The following is a 22,624-nucleotide window of genomic DNA, read 5'->3' on the forward strand; positions in this document are numbered from 1 at the left end:
GTTTCACGCTGCTTTGAATTGGCGTTTATTCTGGTACATTGAGTTTGATTTATTGGGGGAAACGTTGAAATTGCACCCTTTGGAGACAGCTTTCAGAGTCAGAATTCCAGTGCTTAATGGACGGGCGGTGTGTTTGTGAGCTGCTCCTTTGAGCTGCTCTGCAGGATGGGCCTGTTCTCTGTGCTCACAAGTGCGCTTTGCAGTCTGGTGTCTGGACAGCAAGTGGTGGTGATTAGCTGGTAGGGCCCTGCTGCACAGAAAGTGGAAACCACAGAAAACTGAAGGTGAACACCATAGAGACACTAAGACTGCAATCCTAACTGGGCTCACCTAGGTGTAAGCTCCATTGAATTCACTAGAACATAGTCTAGAGTTGACACGTTCAGGATTGCACTGCTGGTCAAGCCTGCTGTGCTTGTCAGAGGGAAACTTAAGAGTCTGTCCCCCAGTCCATTCTATTACTCCAATTTTGTGAAAACCTGTCTGTATGATTTTTTGCACTGTATGGTATGCTGGTGTGATTGCTTAAGCCATCTGAGTTACTCTCCCCAGTTGCCACCAGCTTGTATACCTATAGACGTTTTCAGTTCATAGGGACCATGAGGATCATCTAGTCCAACCCCCCCTGCAATCTTTCACCAAATGTGGGGCTTGACCCTGAGATTAAGAACCTCATGCTCTAGGTCTTTGAGAGCATTTTAAAAAGCTCTGTAGAAGTTAGCTGGCGACCTTCTGAGTTGAGATGGTCGTTTTGTTGTTGTTGGTTTGATTTTGGAATTTATTTTGTATGATGGGTGGGAGACCTCAGGCTGAGGGGAGGGCAGATTCAGCCCACCAGACACCTCTATTTAGCCCTTTGGACCCTCACCAGCCTTGCTTCATTCCTTCTTTGAGTGAGTTTTTGCCCAGTTGGAAATGTGTCGTTGAACTCTGATGCCTCTTGCTTGTCTGGCTGGAGGATAGAGACATGAGCGTGTGCAGAAGCTGTGGAGAGGTTAAAATTTTTACGTTTGCTGCTCCACTCGCTTTTGCCTCTGGCCCTGTCCACCACTGGCATGCGGCCCTTGGAAGGTGGCCCAGAAAGGAACGCAGCCCTCGGTTTGGAAAAAGCTTCCCCACTCCTGCCGGAGGGAAGCCATGGCAGTTTATGTGCAGACCCAGAAAACACTTCTCATGGCCAGCGCTGCTTCAGTTGCAGGCATGACACATTTGGCTGGAGAGCACAACCCAGGTTCAGATGAGCTTGTTAAAATCAGAGAGAGACTGGGGTGGAAGTTGTGTGTGTTTGTGTGGGTGTGTGTGGGAAAAGGAGTAGTAGAAGAGCAGGAATGCAAATAAATTAATAAATGGGGAGGTCGGGGAAGCGGCCTCATCTTGTTAGTGATGTGTCAAGGGCAGTGTAAAGGTGAGCTCCGATAAGTAATTTCGCTGTCAAAATTATTTAGAGATGTCATTAAAACTGCTCGGGGGCTGTCTCCACTGCTTCAGGGCATGAGCGAATGTTTTTAATTTGCTGGTGGCTCGGTGTCCCCAACTCTGGCTCGCTCGCAACTGCTTTCAGGCTGGTGGGGGGGGGGAGCTGTCAGCTGGGACTTCACTGTGAACATATGCAAGGCACTTGCTTTAAATTCCCCAACGGGCAGTGATGCTTTGTGCCCATCTGCCCCATAGGATCAAGAAAAAATCTCACTTCCTCAACGCCCCCCCCAAAAAAATTGGAATGTAGAAGCAACACCATCCTTTATGTATTGGCTTTCTTTTCTTTTCTTTTTTTGCAAGAGAGGTGGGTGAGTGGGAGGGAGGACACTCTTTCCAGCACATGCAAACTTTTTTTAAAAAAGTTTTGTCGTCCCCCCCCCCCCCTTTCTCACTCTTCCATGCATTACCTAATTCCTTGGGATGTTAGCTGGTGGTTCTGCTCTGTGCAGGCTGTTTCCTCCATCTAGACACTTGGCAAGGGTCTGCCTGCACAACAGATGCCAGTGCTGAGCTGACCAGGAAGGGGGAGTCACTGCTGCTGCCACCTTTCCGTTCTATGGTTTTTCTCATGGGTAGGTAAACTAAGGCCCGGGGGCCAAATCCGGATGGTCCAGGAACCAGCGTGTTTTTACATGAGTAGAATGTGTCCTTTTATTTAAAATGCACCTGTGGGTTATTTGTGGGGCCTGCCTGGTGTTTTTACATGAGTAGAATGTGTGCTTTTATTTTATTTATTTAAAATGCATCTCTGGGTTATTTGTGGGTCATATGAATTGGTTCATTTTTCTTCTTCAAAATATAGTCCAGCCCCCCACAAGGTCTGTGAGATAGGGGAACGGCCCCCTGCTGAAAAAGTTTGCTGACCCCTTTTGGATCAGTCCTAGTAGGGAGTTTGGATCAGTCACTGGCTGTTATCATTCGTGTGCTGGTAGGGTATCGTGCCATTGGTTCTTCTGTAGCCAAAGTCCATGGATAGGGGATCCAGTGTCCCCGCAGGTGTACTCCAGTTCCCATCAGCCCCCAGCTGGCATGGTCGGTGTCGTGGGTGAGTGGATTTGGAGTCCACCAGCATCTGGATTTCCAGAGATACATTCAACTTCCATTGTCTTATCCTCCACAAATGTGTTTAATCATAGCTACTAGCCATGATGGTGATGCTCTCCTTCCACTCTCAGAGGCAGCTTTCGGCTTTGAGGCAGGGGGTCTCTCCCATGCCAGTATGCCTCTGACTACCACTTGCTGGGAACTGCAAGTGGGGAGAGAGTGCTGTGTTGCCCTTAAGTTCTACTTGCTGTTGCCAGTCAAGGCTTCCCATATGCATCTGGTTGGTCACTGTGAGAACAAGGTGCTGGACTAATGTCCTTTAGCTGGATCCAAGAGGGCTTTTCTTGCGTTCTTATGCATAGGTAGACACATCCATGTAGACTTTCAGTCCATTGGTCCATCATCTATAACAGTCATTCCCTTTTTATACTACCCTTCTTCCGGTAGGAGCCCAGGGCACAGGAAACCATTGCAGTGAAAGCACCGGAAACTGCATTTCCAAAAATTAAAATTAAAATTAGTACCAGCCGCTGACTTTACTGCTAGCATTTATGCCTCAAAGGCCCAAGCAAATAGATGTCTTTAATTGGCAACTAAAATATTATCAGTGTAGGGTTTGGACACAGCTTCCTAGTTTTTCAGTAACTGAAAGCAGCTCTCCAGGGTTACAAGCAGAGGATCTTACAAAGCCCACCTGGGAGATGCCTGGGTTTGAACATAGGACCTTCTGCATGCAAAGCAGATGCTCCGCCACGGAGTTTTGGTCTGTCCCTTAAGAGACAGGAACTTAGAAAGTTCCCTTATAAAGAATCAGGTCATTGGTTCATCCACTTCAATATTGTCTACACTGACTGGCAGTGGCTTTTTGGATTTCAGGCACAGGGTATCCCACACACCAAGTATTCAACCTGGGCACCACTGCTCTAGGGCCACCTTTAGCTCTCTTGTGATGGGGCTGATACGCTAAACGTTATTGAACCTCCTCTTTTATAACTACATCTTTCCCTTAGCTCTTGTCCTTGGCCCTAATTTGCTTCCCGGATGATAGTGAAGACGGAGCGGAAATCATGCCTCCCCATGGGTCGAAAGTATAATCCGATGCAGGATTCCGCTGTAACGTGCCTGAAGGAGGCAGAAGGGTGGGAATTCCCAGATGTGCAGAAGGAGAGCCTTACGCACATTCTGGATATGGTTAGAGCCTGGAGTTTTAATTGCTCTTGATTCGTTTTGCACATGGCGGAGAGGGGAGGACACCCTTGAGCAAAAGCTCTTTCCAATTGGACTTGCCAAATTGGCCAGCGTTTCAACCAGACCGTCTCGGTATTTTAATTATCTGGATAGATTTATTATTTAAAAGCCCAGTTTAGTAAATGAGCAATTGTATAATTTCCTATAAATGATCAGCAGGCAGTTTAAAAATAAAATTAAAGATTCTCTACCTCTCAAGCCCTTCTCCCCTACCCAATTTTGTGGCTCTGAAAGCAAAATCCTGCTGTTGCAACATGTTTTGCTAACTGTCATCCTTCGCATCTGTTAAGCTTTGCATAATTTATTCAGCTTTCTTGATGGAGGCACTCTATGCCTTTTGAAACTTTTGTGTGCAAACGGGGGTGCGGCAAGGGAAAATCCAGAGAGGGGAAGTGCTTGTGGATATTTTTCAAGTTTTTTCTTCCTGAAAACAGAAAGTCTATGATGCTGAACTTCACACCCCACTTGCAATGGGGTGCTCCAGATCTAGAAAGGCCTGGAATATTTCCTCTCCTTAGAAGGGCACTGCTGGATCAGGCCAGTGGCCCATCTAGTCCAGCATTCTCGTAGTAGCCAACCCAGATTCTTTTTTATTGTGCAGGGATGTGATTTAAATGCATGTTGTGAATGCAGCCCAGATTCACATCACAGTGGTCAGGTTTCACTAAATATGGGCACTTGCAGAAGAAACATCATCTCACCTCTCTGCAAACAGATGAGAATGAATGCGTCATCTGAAAGTGACCTGGGTGTGTGCATATGTTCTTTTAAGTTGGGTGTTCTTGGGTTTTGAAAAAAGAGGTATTAACATGGGTTTTTTTTTCTTCCGCTCAGGAAAAAAATCTAGCAGAGACACATAAGTTTATTGAAAACAATCCTGTGGACTCAACAGCATTTATATATTTTTTTGACAGTAAACAACTTTTGGGGAAGCAAAATGGCAAATGCAATTCAATGTAAAGAAGTATAAAGTGGTACATGTTGGAGGGGAAAAAATCTTAATTTCACAAGGACACTCATGGAGTCTGAACTAGAGGTGATGGACCAGAAGCAAGTCCTTGGGGTCATAGCAGATAGCTCAGTGAAGATGTCAGCTCCAGTGTGTGGCAGCCCTGGAAAAGGCAAATTTCATGCTAGGGATCATTAGGAAACAAATTGAAAATAAAACTGCCAATATCATAATGTTATAAAAATCTATGGTGTGACCACATTTACAGTTACTGTACAGTTCTGGTCACCTCACTCCAAAAAAAGATATTGCAGAGTTGGAAAAGGTTCCGAATAGGGCGACCAAAATGATCAAGGGGAGCAACTATCCTATGAAGTGTTGCAGCGTTTGGGACTTTTCAGTTTAGTGGAAAGGCGACCGACAGGTAACATGGTAGAGGCTTATAGCATTATACATGAGATGCAGAAAATGGATTGAGCAAAGTTTTTCTCCTTGCGTAACAGTAGAACTCGTGGACATCCAATGAAGCTGAACGTTGGGAGATGTAGGTCAGATAAAAGAAAGTACTTCTCCATCAAACTACGCTCCTCCAGGAGGCAGTGACGGCTACCAGCTTGGGTGGTTTGGACAAATTCATGGAAGCTAGGGCTATCAATGGCTACTAGCCATAATGGCTGTGCTCTGGCTCCACAGCTGGAGGCAGAAATGCTTCTGATTACTAGCTGCTGGGAACCACAGGAGAGGGGAGAGTCCTGCTCACTGGTTTCCACAGGCATCTGGTTAGTCACTGTGAGAACAGGATTCTGGACTAGATGGGTCATCGGCACGATCCAGCAGGCTATTCTTAATGCTCTTTTTAAAAACACACACACAAGAGTTTGAGAGTTTGTCTCCTTTTTTCCGGTCATGCCTACTCGCCTTCTGGAGCCTGTGCTTATGTTGAAATAAATGATAGCTAGCACTTGGCTCGCCTTTTACGATACTAACCTTCATGGACCTTTTCTCCTGGTGTCATCCTTGGTCCTTTTCAGTCAGCTCTGAACTGCCAGTGCTAAGTCTTTTATCTCTTTCAGATGCACTTACAGTTCTTCTCCATCGTTCCTTGCCTTTAGCTGCTGCTCCTCCTTCTCCTCTCACTGCAGCGGGCTGTGGTGCAAATGATATGTGCAAATATGTGTAACAAAAACCCCAACCTTTGTGTGCTTTATTTTTAAATGGAAAGAAGGTTTGGGAGATTGTGGTTTTTTGAACGGAGCAGGAGTCAAGAGTTCCTAATCCTCTTCCCTCACCAGCTGTTTTTCTTGCTCAGAATTGCCTTTGCCAGCTGCTCTTCCCCTTGCAGGGCTCCAGCTGCGTAATTAACCTTGTAAATCAGGGACGGGGAACTTGTGGCAGTCCAGATGTTGTTTGGCTGCTCCCACTGCCCATTATCCCTGACCATTGGCCCTTGGGGGCTGGGAAAGAGATGGAAAGCCAAAAGTAAGCGGAGGAAGATTAATGTGTTCAGGTCACTTATGAGTTCTTAGGTTTGGTTTCAGTAGAGCAAGACAGAGGCAGCTGTGGCCCTGCAGATGTTGTTGGACTCCAACTCCCACCAGCCCCGGCACCCAGCCTGATGAATGGTCAGGGATGATGGGGAATGTGGTCCAGAAAGGAGACTTCTTGTTGTGTCTTCATGTGTGCCTGATCTGGCTCTTATTGAGGCTGATTAAAACAAGGTTGGGGAAGCCTATGGCCCTCCAGTTGTTGCTGGACTCCAAACCTCCATGTGAACTGCAGAACGTGGTGACACCTTACGTTTTTATGTATTTAGGAAGATATAATCATTATAAGCCACTCTGAGCCCCATGGGATAATGGATGGCCAAAACTGAACTAAATGAGTTGTTTTCTCCTCTTGCTTTCTAATTTGGTGCAATTTAACGTAATCTCTCACTGGTGGTTTTTGAGTTTTGCATAGATCCCCCTCCCCCTTTCTCTGCTTGCTCTTGGGGAAGGGGTATATATCTGCACCCCAGTTTATTTATTTTCAAGTACAACCCCTGTATATGGGTTTAAACACATCCGTATATAGGGGTTGTATTTTAAAAAATAAACCTGGAGACGAATGTGGTAGGTCTGACTTCTGTGGAAATGGCATTTTGCTGCGTTGCTAAGGCAACAGGAGATAGCACCTGAAGACAAGAACAGGCAGGACTTCCCCTTCTCAGCTGTGGTGGAGCAATAGTGATCGAATGAGATTAGGTAGAATTAGATAATACTAAAATTCGCTATGGTTTTGATGCCAGCCCTTGATTAAATAAGTGAGAAAGTCCTGTCCCCTTATAGGTAAAATGAATTCTCCTCGGATCAATAACTTTTCATATCCTTTCCCTGACCCCATCAGCTTTGTTTTTGCAGGAGTCTTATGAAGAAGGGGTTATGGCTGGCTGGTAAATAGATGTGCACCTGTGGTGAATGAAAGTTGCCCCTAATGACAATCTTTACCAAAAAAAAGGTTATTTTTACTCTCTCTTTTTTACGTCAGAAATGGTAAACATATTTATTGGTGGGCAGGTAAGCTAGTGAAAATCATTGTGGAGGGTAGGACTAGATGACCCTTGGGGTCCCTTTCCCAAATGGACCAAAACTCTGTCTCTGTTTCAGGCAACTTTCTATGTTTCTTTGGCATGCCAAAAGCACATTTTCTCTCCTTAAGCTTTCATACCAGTCAGGAGAGAGGAGGCGAGAGTGAGGTGTACCTTAAAGCGATCTCAAAAGTCTGCTTGTTACCTGTTTGGGGAGCGGAGCCCGCAGCAGCCCACCCACCATTCAAAGCAGGTCTTTTGGCGGCCAAAAGGGACAAAGGAGCTTTTGAGGTTTTTCTCATCTATCCTGTTTGAGGTTTGTTTGCGTTTCCCCTCCCCCCACCCCTTCCGGAGATGTTTGGCAGTTTTTTGAATGTGTGCCATGGAAGCCTTCCTGCAGTAAGCCTAACAGGTGAAGTCTCGCTGTACGGAATCTGTTGCAAGGAGCTTCTTACTGGAATTTAAAATATATATATATATATATATACTCTGGATAAATGCTCACCCCTCCCAGTGGGTAGGGAAGTAAGAGACAAGTTCATAGTGTTACAGTTAGTATATGAAGCCCTTATGGATTGGAACCAGTTTACGCTATATATATATATATGCCCACTCAACGGTTTCAGTCTGTGGAGTCAGCCCCTTTACGGGTACTGCATGATACAGTGGTACCTCAGGTTACATATGCTTCAGGTTACATACGCTTCAGGTTACAGACTCCGCTAAGCCAGAAATAGTGCTTCAGGTTAAGAACTTTGCTTCAGGATGAGAACAGAAATCGTGCTCCGGCGGTGCGGCAGCAGCAGGAGGCCCCATTAGCTAAAGTGGTGCTTCAGGTTAAGAACAGTTTCAGGTTAAGGATGGACCTCCAGAACGAATTAAGTACAGTGGTACCTCAGGTTAAGTACTTAATTCGTTCTGGAGGTCCGTACTTAACATGAAACTGTTCTTAACCTGAAGCACCACTTTAGCTAATGGGGCCTCCTGCTGCTGCCGTGCCGCCGGAGCACAATTTCTCTTCTCATCCTGAAGCAAAGTTCTTAACCTGAGGTAATATTTCTGGGTTAGCGGAGTCTGTAACCTGAAGCGTATGTAACCTGAGGTACCACTGTACTTAACCTGAGGTACCACTGTACTAGCTTTGCACTTGTAAGATATTGGCCTTTGGGTGTGGCAGCACCTGGATTTTGGAACTCCTTGCCTATTGAAAGCAGCCAGGAGACTTCACTGTACTGTTTTTGGTGCCTGCTTAAAAGCATCTTTGTTTGGACCAGCCTTTCTAGACATGTAGGAGTTGTACATGTCTTATTTCTTTGGAGCTACTTATTTGATTACAGCAAGCCCACAACTTACACAGGGGTTCTGTTCCCAGGGATCGCGCTTAAAGCCAAAATTGCACATAGTCAAAACAAATGGGGTTCAGTGGCAGGTGGGATTGTGAAAGTTGTTTTTCCTGGAACCCTGCCCCCTTTCCACCCCCTTTTTATTTACTTTTTTGCCACGCACATAAAGCTCGAATGTGTTACATGCATGTATGTTGTGGGCTTACTGTATTTTAAAATGTCTGTTTTGGGCTGTTTTTCAATTGATAGTTTTAAAGTTTTATTGCTAAACATTTCGAGGTTAGCAATAATACACCAAGCAGTGCATAAATTTTGTTACATCATCAAATTCCAAACTTGGAGTGCTATAGGGCCATGCTGTGAATATATTCCTGCAGCAACCTGTACTGTGCACCACACAAATATGGCTTCTTCAAACTATTCCCCCCCCCCCTTTGTGAGAAGCTAGTCTGCTCCCTCTCTTTCAGTGTTTTATTTTGTGTCCACACTGGGGGAAAACCAAAAATTCTTGCAGATATAGAGGTGAATATTGTTATCAATGTAAAGCACACGGGTATTGGGGTATATTTTGCATAATTCTAATTCTGCAAGTTGAGGGGGTGGGGATCCTGATCAGTGCAGCCTTCCCCCACCACGAGCTCTCCAGATAGTTTGGACCACAACTCTCATCCACCCCAGTCAGGAGTGATCCAAAACATCTGGTGGGTATCAGGTTGGGGAAGGCTGGAGTGTGATGTGTGGAAAACTAGGACTGGGCAATAATCTGGTTTTCAACTTACAAAGGTAAAGGGACCCCTGACCATTAGGTCCAGTCGGGGCCGACTCTGGGGTTGTGGCACTCATCTCACTTTATTGGCTGAGGGAGCAGGCGTACAGGCCAGCATGACTAAGCCGCTTCTGGCGAACCAGAGCAGCTCATGGAAACGCCGTTTACCTTCCCGCCGGAGCGGTACCTATTTATCTACTTGCACTTTGACGTGCTTTCGAACTGCTAGGTTCGCAGGAGCTGGGACCAAGCAATGGGAGCTCACCCCGTCGCGGGGATTTGAACCGCCGACCTTCTGATCAGCAAGTCCTAGGCTCTGTGGTTTAACCCACAGCGCCACCCACGTCGCTTTCAACATATATCACTAGCTAAACATCTTTGCTCATAATCTGCTTGGTGTACCAACTCTGCAAGTTAGACTTGCCCATGAGAGGCAGTATGGTGCGATGGTTAGAGTGACAGACAAAGGGCAGGATGGGGGCAAAGCATAAGTTCGCATCCCGACTTGGCCAAGAAGCTCTCAAGGCACATTAAAAAAGCTTGCTCTCTTTTAGCCAGGCCTACTTCACAGGGTTGTTCTGAAAATAATAACAGAGGGGAGGACCACCAATGCCACCTTGAGAGTTCCTTGGGAGGAGGGGAGGATAAGAAAGAAATAGTACCTCTTTGTTCTTCCACTTAAAAAAACAAAACCCGACTGCTGTGTTTACAGCCGTGACACAAACTATTGCAAAGGACAGAAGATCAAGCTTTGCCGTTGAAACAACGAGCCCTGTGTGGTTTTCATCTGTGAGCCAAACCTTATTTCCACACCTGGATGCTATTTGAGCCCCAGTCCTTGTCTGGCTGCTTTTTTTTGTGTCTGTGTTTTTCTCTCCTTCTCCCCAGCCTTTCCTGTTTGGCCCTGGCAGGTAACAAAGACCTGGCGGCTTTTCAATTATCTAAATAACTGATTAGGGTCTGTTTTGTCAAGACTTGCACCTCCTTAAACAAACAAATTTCTCCCTTTCCTTGATGTTTGCTTTAACGATCTTGGAAGGATGTCAATAGCAGTGGGTTGTTCAGGAGGGGGGAAACCAGTTGGGCCGTAATGCATCGCAGGGTACAGTTTTACCGTTGGGAAATGTGCTGAACGCCACTCTTCTCCCTCCCCACCCTGCTCATAATGAGAACTGCCGTCCTTCAGCAAGGGCCAAACGTTTTGCCCAAAGGCAAGCGAGAGGTATGTTAAGCCGGGCGATGTCTACTAAGACAGTGTTCAGTTACAGGCACCTGCCAAAACAATGTTTTGCTTTTCTGCCACTGGCAATATTGGCAAATTCATCCCCATCCGCCCAATCGCCTTCAGCAGCTACAGGCAAGATAACTATTGGCGACAAACTGGCCTTCTCCAGTTAGTAGAGTTCTATCAAAGTACCATCCTTTTCTAGTTGGTTATCAGGTGTTTTTTCACTAGAAAAGATAGCGCTTTGTTAGCACCTTTCTGACTGCAGGAGGCAACACAATGTTGATGGGTTTGCTGATAATAGTGTATTGTTCGTTTTCACCTGTACATTCACAAGACACTGTTCCCTCAGAACAATTCAGGATGGTGCTGTTTCTCCCAGTTGGCAGGGTGCTAGCAAAGAGCTGTCTTTTTTCCAGTAAACAAATACTGGAGTTGACTCATGGGGCTATGCATTCAACAACAAAAGCTTCAAGCAACCAAGGTAGTAGAATTGTGTGCAAAAAATTAGTTACGTACTTAATTCGTTCCGGAGGTCTGTTCTTAACCTGAAACTGTTCTTAACCTGAAGCACCACTTTAGCTAATGGGGCCTCCTGCTGCTGCCATGCCGTCGGAGCACGATTTCTGTTCTCATCCTGAAGCAAAGTTCTTAACCCGAGGTAATATTTCTGGGTTAGCAGAGTCTGTAACCTGAAGTGTATGTAACCCGAGGTACCACTGTACTGTTTAAAGCTAACTTATGTGATTGTTTACCAGTTGTCCAGTCTGAGCCCACTGTCTTGTTACTATCAATTTGGCTGTTTATTTGCGTCATATTTGTTATCTGTGGTGCATTCAGACACTTCTGGAAAAAAATGAAGAAATTTGAGATTTCCAGGCAGCTATATGCTGTAATAGCCAGACATGGAACCTCCCTATTTAGAGGTAATATACCTGGGAATACTGAGATGCTGGAAACAATTTGCAGGCCAGAACCAGTGTTTTCATATTCAGCTTGACCGCCTAAAGGTTCTTATTCTTTGTGTGCATATGTATATCTATCTCTACAAACCTCCATATAAGGATGTTAGAGAATTCTGCTGAACTTGGAAATGGGAGCAGAACCTGCTACTGTTTGCTTATTCGTCCCATTTCCAGAATGGAAATCAATTGTATTTGCTGTTGCTGTTGCTTTCAATCCGTAAACGATACATGATTGAGAATGCTCCCCCATCTAGTCCATCATCATGTTCTCACAGTTGCATGCAATGAATACAAGGTGGAAGAAAAAATTATGCCTTCGTACATTCCTACATATCTATATTTGTAGATCTACATATACCAACCCATAGATTCACATAGAAAACTCAACCCCTCAGGTCACAGTTCTTTCAATTGCACACTCCCATCTCCAGCCTTCACTGATCATTCTTTTGCACCCTGTATATGGAAAACACACACACATGCATCTCACACAACCATGAAGAGTAGCCACATTAAAATGCGCACCCCAGGTACAGCCCCCTCTGGCTCGGATTGCACGCGCTCCTGGTGCGAGGGCCCTTGTTTCAGAATGGCATGCTCTGCTTCAGAAGCAGGCAGCAAAACGGCTTTATTGATTAAGGGGGAGGCAGGGAAGGTAATAGGCATTTTGCCCGGGGCGCCTCAATCGCGTTACTTTGCCGTCACTCTCTCGCCATTCCAGCTGGAAAATTGGGTTAGGGAGAGATAAATAAATAAAGGAGCGGAGAACAGCGGGAGGTTGACAGGCAGCCAGATGCTGACCCCAAGCACGGCCACCCTGGGTTAGAAAAATACAAAGTGAATGTTGACAATCTCTCCCATCACTCTGTGTGTGTGTGTGTGTGTGTGTGTGTGTGTGTGTGCACACCCACCCACACCGACACCCCTCTGGGGTTGTGCTGATAACTTAGCCTGCCGTTGCGATTTCATCTTGTATAAAGGATTCACTGTGCAATGGCTGTGCAAGCTGAAAGGAACAGATTTGGGGGTCTGGAGTTAGGCTTGAGGGTCAGGGTTGTGAGTTTTGCCCTGTCTGACTATTGCTGTGTTGTTAGTTTGTTCATCTTGTTGCATCCCTCTTGTTCACTCTTCCTACCCTCCAATCAAGGGTGGTATCCAATTAAGATTTGCTCTGAGTAGACAAGTGGATAAAAAAAGTGCTGGAAAAAATATGCTTCTGAACATATTCTGGTGCACATCACTGTTGGGGACCACTGCTACGGTCTTGGTACTCAATGGTTACTTAAAGTTGCTGGCGCTGGCCCTATCTCTAAGATAGATTAGTATCCTCTCTAGATTTCTAGGGTAAGGTTAGAAGTTGCGACTAGCCACAGCAGCTATCGTCTTCATCCATTGTGGGAGGCAGTATGCCTCTGAAAATCAGTTGCTGGGAATCACCAATGGGGAGAGTTCTTGTTGGGTTCAGGTCCTGCTTGCAGGCTTCCCAGAGGCATCTGATTGGCTCTTATTATGTCCTTACGTTGTACAGCTTCTGTTTTAAGGACTGTGGAGGGTAGGGGTAAATCCTTTTTACTCTGTGGGATTCTGCTTTTAAGTGTTTCCCAGGTTTAAAAACAAGCCAAGAAGGAAAGAAAATCCCTTGCAAGTAAAAAAATCCACCCCAGTTGCAGAGTGTTTCTGGCTTCTGCTGCAGGCTGTTGGGGGACGTTAATAGCATGCGGCAAATGCAGCAGAATTGTGGGCACACCACCACGGGTTAGTTCAAAGCATAGTGTGGTGGGTTTCTTGTATGCACAGGTGTTGGGGCATTATTTTTTTCTGTGTCTTTGCTTCTGACCAAACCTGGCATACACTACAATGCTAGGCTCTTGGGTCATTGCACGGTGCTTTTGCTCCAGGAATCGATATTGTCAGGGGCGTGTCACAGCGCTGGCTTGAACTAACACTTGGGCGGCCCGTTTATTTATTCAACTGCGTATTGATCTGCTGAGCTGGGCTTTGGCCTTGGGCTACGGCTCGGGGTTACATCCAGAATGGCGCCTGTACTGCAGTTCTGCGGGAGCGGAGACAAAGCACAGGTTGTGGAGTTTCTCATCCCAAGAAATTTCCTTTTTCTTCTTTTTTTTAAAAAAGGGACTTAGGTTTCTAGCCCTTAGGGGTACTCTTGCAGAATCCAAAACTGCCTGAGGAATGCCTGAATGTGGAGGGTAAGGTACTCAAATGGCTACTAACCATAAGTTCTACCTCCGTTGGCAGAGGCTGCATGGTTCTGAATGCCAGTTGGCTGGGGTTCCAAAGTGGGGAGAGTTGCTGTTGCACTTAGGCCCTGCTTGCAAGTTTCCCTTAAGCATCTGATTGGGAACTGTGAGAACAGGATGCTGGACTACATTTACCCTTGACCTGATCCAAGAGGGCTCTTTCTATGCCCTTACAATCCCCCTTCCTGCAGTGATCAGGAGTTGCCCTGTATCCACCCTTTCCCCTCCCCACAATTAACTGAAGAGATCTTGTGAGATAGTAAAACCACACAGAATAAATTCATTCAAGTCAAATATAGTAATTATTATTATTATTATTATTATTACCCCACCCTCCCCAGCCAAGACCGGGATCAGGGCTGCTAACACCAGGTATAAAAACAATTGATTAAAATACAACTTAAAAACAAGATTAAAAGACAACATTAAAATGCAGCCTCATTTCAGTAGAAACTCAAATCAAAAACTTTTTGGGGATGGAAACATCAAATCTTCACCAAGGCCAACTATCCAGAATGGTCCTACGTGGGCCAGAAAAAAGCCAGGGAAGTCCCCAAATAGGAGTTCCATCACAGAAGGAGAAAGGAAAAAGGAAAGAGGGGGAGGGGATCAAGTTGACTCCAAGCCAAAGGCCAGGCGGAACAACTCTGTCTCACAGGCCCTGCGGAAAGAAATCAGATATAGTGGTGCAAAAGTCCTTAATTCGCAGGACCCTCACATGTGTTGCAGAATTTCCTGCAGAAATTGTTACTCCCTGCTCCCTTGTGCACCATGCAGCCATGGTTGAAATCATCTGTGCTGTAAGGCTAAGCCAACAGGCCAAGCCCATTTTGGCTCTTCCTTTTCTAGAGACCCCTGTCTACATACAATTCCATGGCCGCTTCAAGAGTCATGTAAAGCACAGGTGGGGGAATCTCAGGCCTGGGGACCAAAATGCAGCCCTCCATACATTTCCATCAGGCTCTCGGGACTCTTATAGGCCATGCCCTTTCCTAGCCCCACCCCTGTTCTCATGTCATGCCCCTCACTGACCCTCTTCTCTCTCTGGCTGGAAAAGTTCATTGCACTGTGATAATGACTCTTGCTTGACTGGATGAGAGGGAGGGTGTAGACACCTGGATTTTGCATTGCTTGAATGTAGCCTGCTGTACAGAGGTAAGAGCCACATCTGGCTGCTGGAGTTGCTGAAAGGAGGTGTCCAAGATGCCATCCAGCCAAATTCTGAATGTGTATAGGGAACACCTCCTCTTGCTGTCAATCTTAATTGCCCTTCTTTTCAAAAATTTCCAGAGTTGAGACCTGGAATGTCACACATTAAAAACTTTCCTGAACAGGGCTGCCTTCAGATGTCTTCTAAATGTAAGGTAGTTGTTTATCTCTTTGACATCTGATGGGAGGGCGTTCCACAGGGTGAGCGCTGCTACTGAGAAGGCCCTCTGCCTGGTTCCCTGTAGCTTTGCTTCTCGCAATGAGGGTACTGCCAGAAGGCCCTTGGCGCTGGACCTCAGCATCCGGGCAGAGCAATGGGGATGGAGACGCTCCTTCAGGTATTCTGGGCTGAGGCCGTTTAGGGCTTTAAAAGTCAACACCAACACTTTGAATTGTGCTTGGAAACATACCGGGAGCCAATGTAGATCTTTCAAGACTGGTGTTATGTGGTCTCGGTGGCCTCCCCCAATCACCAGTCTAGCTGCCGCATTCTTGATTAGTTATAGTTTCTGGGTCACCTTCAAAAGTAGCCCCACGTAGAGCACATTGCAGTAGTCTTTCTTCTGGTTCTCAGTTTCTAATCCCTCAATTCCACCTGTCTGCCATGTGGGCTCCTGTGGAGTTGGCGTGGGAGCGATCAGGTGAAGGACCTGCAAAATCCACTTTCTTTCATCCTTGTCCCCGCCCCCCCCCCCCCAAATTTCAGTATCTTGACTCTCTCCTAGTCTCTCTGCAAATGTGTGAAGACATGTACTTTGCTAATGATTCCTAAATATAGCAGCTGTTCGGTGCACCTGTTAAGCTGTCAAATGTTGCCACAACCTAGCCACTCTTGCTATTTGTTGGAGCTGCTGGCTTGTCCCCCATCCCCACTCGCCAGCGGCTTGACGAGTTCCCTCAGGGCCCCCCACAAAAGCTTTAGAAAGTGAACTCCAGGCTGAGAAGCAGAAATCTTAATGAGAGCCAGCAATCCCCCCCCCCTTTTGTGTTTTGGTTAGGAAGTCCTTGGGAGGCCTGGCTTAGTTCTTTTTCCGTTCACCTTCATCCAGGAGTGGAGGGTGGGGCTATGTCACCTAACGTTCTGTAATATATCCTAAATGCCCGTGGGACAATATCCAGATAATTCGGAAAGGGATAGCAAGAGGGAGTGAAATTAATGACTCTGCTTATTAATGAATAATGACTCTGCTTATTAATGAAATTAATAAGCTGCTTCTGCATCCAAAGCAAGTGAACTTTGGCCCCGTCCCTTGAGAAAAAGGAATGTAGGAATCTGCCTTCTACTGAGCCAGACCGTTGGTCTGTCAAGCTGTATTGACTGGCAGTGGCTCTCCAGGGTTTTAGACCAAAGTCTTCCCTAGCCCCAACTTGGAGATGCTGAGGATTGAACCTGGGACCTTCTACTGATGCTCTGCCACTGAGCAAGTAACCATTGCAAGCTCAGCGATGCATCCTCCCCTCCCTCCTCATGGTGCCATCCTGCTCCCCCAGGGCCAAAGTAGGCATTATGGTAAATGTGTGGTTAGTGTGGAGAATAGCACGCACTCCTGCATAGTTCTTGCTTCCCCTCCCTTTGGAGCATCTCCTACAACAACACAAGAAGAGATTCCCTTTTGTCTGCAACCTCCTCCTCTTCTCTCCCCCCCTCCCCCAAATTCACAGGCACACACAATTACTAACAGCGATAAGCTCAGGTCTCCAAAAAATCCAGGAAAATCACTCTTTGTTACATGGCAAATAAAGCAAGCCTATAGGGAAAATAACCATAAATGTTCATTATTTGTACAGGAAAATCAATTTGTAGGCCAATTGACCAAACAAAGTAATGCAATTTGCTGGAAAATCTCTTCTATACCCCCACCCTCATGTAGTAGACAAATCATCAAGCCGGTTGTGAATGGAAACCTAAATTTGTGCACGCACACATACATATTTCTTATGGGCTTGGTGTGGAATTTACGTGTGCTTGGGGAGGGGGAAGAGAAAGCTGATATGGAAGGGCAGAGGCCAATGGAGATCTTCATGCAAATTCTCTTAGAGGTGTTTGCAATTTCATACCTTTCCTTAAAAAAGAAAAGTTTCCAGCATAGTGAACGACTTGGAGGACTTCTTTGGGTGGTGGTCATGTGGTGGACTCCCAGATACTTGCCAGAGTTTAGGAGAAGATGGGGGATACTTTTTCTAAAGGCCTGCTCTGAGGGAAAGCACCTTAGCTCAGTGGTAAGCACCTGCCTTTCATGTAGGAGTCTCAGGTTCATCCTTGAACTTGGCCTGGAACCTAATTGGCAGCCAGTCCAGCAACCCTTTGAGGCAGGTTAGGTTGACAAGGAATGATTGGTCCAACATCTCCTGTGGAGCGTCATAGCTGAGTTGGTGTTAGAACCTTGGCTTCCCTGGTCCTAGTCTGACCCCCTTAATGCTACACCACATTAGCTGCCTTGTTTTCCATTGTTTTTCTGCTGATCTGGTCCAAATCTTAAAGAGAACCCATTTCTTGGATGTAGCTCAGTGACAGAGCTCTTGCTTGCATGCAAAATACCCCAGGTTTATCAACATAGGGCTTGGAGAGACCCAGGAGAGCTGCTACCAGTCTGTGTAGATCAAGAGTCGGCAAGGTTTATCTGCTGTGGGCCGCTTAACTCCTGTGGAGATCGCTTCATGGGCCGGAGCACGAGTGTGCGATTTTGGTGTCTGCACATGCACAGACGCGATTTGCAGCACAGAGAAGTCATTCACAGCTTCCCATGGGCTGCAGGAGCTTCCTGCAGCCAATGGAAGGTCGCCCAGCATTGTGGAAGGCGGTCTCCGCTCTGCACCGGTTTAGCGTGGCACACGGGAGCCGGCCGAGCGGGTGGCGAGGGTCCATGGGCCGGTTATGCGACCTCCATGGGCTGCTTCCAGCCCATGGGTCTTAGGTTGCCTATGCCTGGTGTAGATAGTTCTGGGTCATATGGACCCAGCAGACTGACTTGTATAAGGGAGTTGTTGATAAGTGCCAGCTTGGGGATCTGAAAGTACTTTACGGGTGCTTCCAGGTGGGGTTTAGTCAATAAGGGCAAATTCACATTAGACAATTATAGTTGATTGGGAGGCCTTGCACAACAAACCTGCTCCTCCAAAAGATCAGACTTCTTGCAGTATGAATAATGATGGGAAAATGCAGCAGAATGTGTGGGACAACACCTGCTTTTACTCCTTGCAAACAAATCAGAATGAAAACTCATTAAATAGCCAACATGATCTAATCTCTTTGCAAACAAATCAGGATGGATGCTCAATATGGGTGCGCAGTTGGGAGAAATCTGGCATAGAAATGCACTGTGACTTAGTCCAGGTCAGATGTGAAACTGGGAATATTCACATACACACACACCTCCCTTTTGATCCTTTCCACTCTCCCTCCTTCCACATTTCCAGGTGGTCGGGATGCTGTCTTTTATCCCACCACCAAAATAATAGCAGGAGCAAGTTCAGAAAGGAGGCTTCTTGGTTCTCTTGTCTAGAAGCTACTGCTCTCTTGACCTCTAGAAATTATCCATCCTGTCTCGAACAGATGTGGATCAAAAGAGTCGAAAGGTGCAAATAATTTACCATCTGCCTTCAGTGCTCGTTTATTGGCACCTTGAGTAAATGCAAGCAGATTATCTCCGAAGCCCAGGCTTTTCTTTCAGCCGCCTCCCCCCACCCCCAATCCTGCCTTCCTAAGCAATAAGGAATTTTTAGCCGAAGTGGCATCTAGATCCAAAGAGTAATTTAGACCGAAGCCTGATTTGATGGAATAAAATTGTTCAGGGGCTCCCTTGACAAAGCTATTAAGGAAACTTTCTAGTTTCCAAATTACAACACCCACCCCACCCCGGGGAGTAAGGCAATATAGGACCTGGAGAAGGGAAGCGAGGACGTGAGGAGCTTGAATACTGCCAAGGTCAGAAAACTTGGCCAGTTCTGCTTTCCACCCATTCCGCGCCTGCAAATGTTTCTCACAGTTCCTTGGCGACAAGCAGAAGGCCAGGAAGCCGGGAGTAATTCATAAATTCTAGCAAACTCTTAATATGTTCCGGGTTGGGAAGAGTTTAGTTGGAAAGCAGAGCACTGAAAACATTTGTGAGTGGAGATTGTGAGGTCCCAAGGCATGGCAGTGGAGCCCTTTTAGGTCTTCCTGCTGGTACCCACAAAGCCTCTGGGCCACCGTCCTGACCCACACTGCTCCATTGGTTGAGAGGGTGGTTGAAAAGTTCACTGAGTTAAAAGAGCAAGTTGAAGAGTTACGTACTTGCCCACTTCGTCTGTCAGCTCTGTGTGCTTTCTGAGGCTCAAATCAGTTCTGCTGGACCTGACTTTGCTCTGATCCTTTGAAAAAGCAAGCGTCTGCATGCACTTTCTTTCCCAATGGCCTGTATCCAACTAAGGTCCGACTAAAATTTGACCCATTTAAATTTATGGACCTGAGCTGGTCAATCTACTGTCTCTTGGGGGAGGGGGAGAGAATCTCGGGTCTGATTTCAGGGATTGTTTGGGTGGGGTGGGGGGTTGTAGGCAGCTGATGAGTCAGGAGCCAGAACTCATGAAACTCAATCTGTTCCAGACCAAAAAAGAGAGAATACACTTGGCCTCTCCGGTTTTCATGATGGTTTTGGACTCTTCCAGTTTCCAAGTGTCCAGATTCCAACTCGCTGGAGGAAAAAGGATGCCAAAATCAGCTGCTTCTGCTGAAAGAAACTGACGTTTCTTTGAGTTTGGTCGTCCAGGCAGGTTTCTACCCCCTAGGAACACGGGAACCCTCCCAACAGATGTTCTGCCAAAGTAACCGACATGTGGAATTTCCCCATGGTGGAATTTACTGGTATCCTGGGGCGGCAGAAAAGCTCAGTGCTGTTCCAGGTCCTGGGCTAAGGCAAAGCACGGAAGAATCCGGGTGGCTTCAGTTTTACGAGCTGACAGGGCCAATATTTACCTCTTTGCTCTAAACTCTTTGCTCAGTTCAGAAGGCTAAAGCTACAATCCTTCCTGAGGAATAAGCCCTATTGAAACACAGCGAAGCTTGCTTCTAAACACAGAAAAGGGATTGGGCGGCATTAACCAAATTCAAGATTATTTTGAAAAACCAATCCTTGCATGGAGGAGGAGGAATCGATGGTATGTGGAACCTGCAACAAAACGTTGCAGCGTATGGACCGCTGCTGTTCAGGATTCCCGCTGCTCCACTCCATTCCTAACACCACCAGGCAGTCAGCAAGCATTCCGTTAATACTGAGCATGTTCAGTTCTCATTGGGCTGTTTCGGGGTTTGCCTTCAAGGTTTATTTGTTGTTGTTTGAAAAGAAGTCTTGCATTTATGTAAACTTCAGGGCTCCATCAAGCCTGCCGACACCTCCCTTTTGGGCATGGAGAGTGCTGTTCTGGCAACATATGGATTGGTACTCACAGCCTGAACATCCGATGTGGAAGGGAGGATAATTGCTTTGTTCTGCCTCCATTGTCAGAGGCAAAATGCCTCTGTATACCAGTTGCTGGAGACCAAAGGAAAGGGAGAGTTCTGGTTGATCAGAGGTCCTGCTTGCAGGCTTTCTATTGGGGCATCTAATTGGCCACTGTGAGTACAGACGGGATGTTAGACTAGATGGGCCACTGGCCTGATCCAACAGGGCTATTCTTATAGATAATTTATGTTACCTGGAATTTTTTTCCTTTTTAATAAATAGAAAAATGTATTAAAATACATCACTAAAACAATACAGATAATTGTTAAAGTGACTGGCTAATAACAAAAAGAAACATCTGCAAAGGCCCTTCGGCATAAAAAAAGATGTTTAGGAGACACCTGAAAGCAAAAAGTGAGGATGGCTGTTGAATCTTTGCTTGTATGGGACTGGCAACACTAAAATTCTATGCTCAGACTCATATTAAAGTTTTGTGCCAAGAAAAACCACATTCTGTAACCTGGATAAATTATTTCAGTGGGCCACGTTTGCACAATCTTTCAAAATTTGCATAAATTATTTTGGTTTCTCATGGGATCAGGAGAGATAGTGAAATGCCACACTCAGTTTCCTGAAAATACCTCTGACTTCTGAGATTTCAGCCGCCGTTGCTAGCGCCCTTTCAAAACATAGCTCCGTGACTAGAAGGGCTAGGAACTTGCTTTAAAGAAATTCAGAGAAGCTGAATTCTTCCCTGCACGTTGTGAATTGGATTCAACTGTCTCCTTTTCTGGTGGCAAAGTTTTCTCTCAGCTGAAGACTTCCAAGCAGGGGGCAGCCTTCTGCTTTAAGGAATCTTGTTCCTTGCCGAGAAGAAAGGTTTCTTAGCCCAATGCTCTGCTACCATGTCTTTGTTTCTTGAAGGACCAGCTTCAGAGCATGACTTCCTGTTGTGCTGAAAAGGGGATCTCCAGGTCTTGATGTGACCTAAGAATCTTCCCTTCTATGAAACATCTGGAGCATTTTCAGAAAGACTGCTTTAAAAAATAGGTTCTGATTTCCCCCCATCTCTGTGTTATATGTTTTCCCACAATATATTCCTTTTGGGGGGGGAGTGAGGGGCAGAGAGTTAAAACATCCATCATTGAGACAGGTTAGGTAGGGAAGGAGGTGTGGAGATGGTCTCACGGGAATTAGAGGCAGAAAGTTTGCCATTTCTTTGAGCCTAGTAGCGGTCCAGGATATTTTCCAGTCATGCAGCTGGGTTTGGTCACATCCAGGCCTGTTCGTTAAACACTCATTTTGATTAGTTTGCACAAAGTTTATGAGAAAGTTAGATGATGCTGGCTATTAATTAAGCCTTCATTTTTATGTGATAGCAGAGAGGTTAGACGGTAGTGCCACAAGCAAATGTTATTTCACACTCTTCATTGTGTTTCCCCATCACTTTCCTTATTGCAAGAAGTCACAATTGGGGGGGGGGTTTAGTGGTGGAGGACCAGGTTTTCATGGGCAAGAGCCACAACTCAACTTTAATTACGCAACCTGAATTTGCAGATACGCAATTGAATCTCACTTGAAAATATGAAAAGTCTTCGGAAGGAATACCAGCAAAGTAACTGCCATTCATTATGGCAGAAATTTTCATGGACTGCAGTCCACATATCGGCTATTGCTGTCAAGTCCATAGCAGAAGGCAGCTAATGCTACAGTGCTTTGTGCTATTAATAGAGATAGGGGAGAAATCTGATTCAGTTTGCATTAAAAGGCAAAACTCTTTTTAACAATCTGAAACAATACAAGAACCTAAGCACAGCCCCCTTTTGAAGTTCACACTTTTCAGAATTTTGCAGAGCAGTTCTCCAGCCGGGTAAAGTGCCCCAGAAATCAGAATGCATATGTTAGGGTAAAATATGCATTATGTTAAGGGAAATTGCTTTGCAATGATGTGTACATTAGACAAAACTGCAATAAAAAATGTGTGTATTGGGAGAAATCCGTGCAAATTTTCAGGAGGACTTTAAAAAAATAAAAATTGCAAATTGATGGGGAACTGTGGAGAGCTGAACCTGATGAGAAACTGAGAGAAACCAAAACTGAGAAACCGAGAGAAACCAAATCCCTAAGGATTAGACAGAAGTGGGCCCCAGTG

The 22,624-nt window shown here is 45.9% G+C and overlaps 1 protein-coding gene across 17 annotated transcripts in view; it reads left to right on the forward strand.

Moving 5' to 3' along the window:
* SAMD11 (sterile alpha motif domain containing 11) overlaps positions 1-22,624 on the forward strand; it is a 323,740-nt gene that overhangs the window by 186,481 nt on the left and 114,635 nt on the right. Inside the window, exon 1 of one of the 17 annotated variants that reach the window (XM_083752503.1) lies at positions 10,533-10,617. The exons of 15 other annotated variants lie outside the window; for them this stretch is intronic. In XM_083752503.1, coding sequence (XP_083608629.1) covers positions 10,561-10,617 — 57 coding nt within the window. In that variant the 5' untranslated portion in view covers positions 10,533-10,560. Of the gene's footprint in view, positions 1-10,532; positions 10,618-20,152; positions 20,189-22,624 lie in introns of those variants that run through there. One more of the 17 variants, XM_083752507.1, reaches the window with a different exon arrangement.

The sequence above is a fragment of the Podarcis gaigeae genome, assembly GCF_964106915.1.
Source record: "Podarcis gaigeae genome assembly, chromosome: 8".
Classification (NCBI taxonomy): domain Eukaryota; kingdom Metazoa; phylum Chordata; class Lepidosauria; order Squamata; family Lacertidae; genus Podarcis; species Podarcis gaigeae.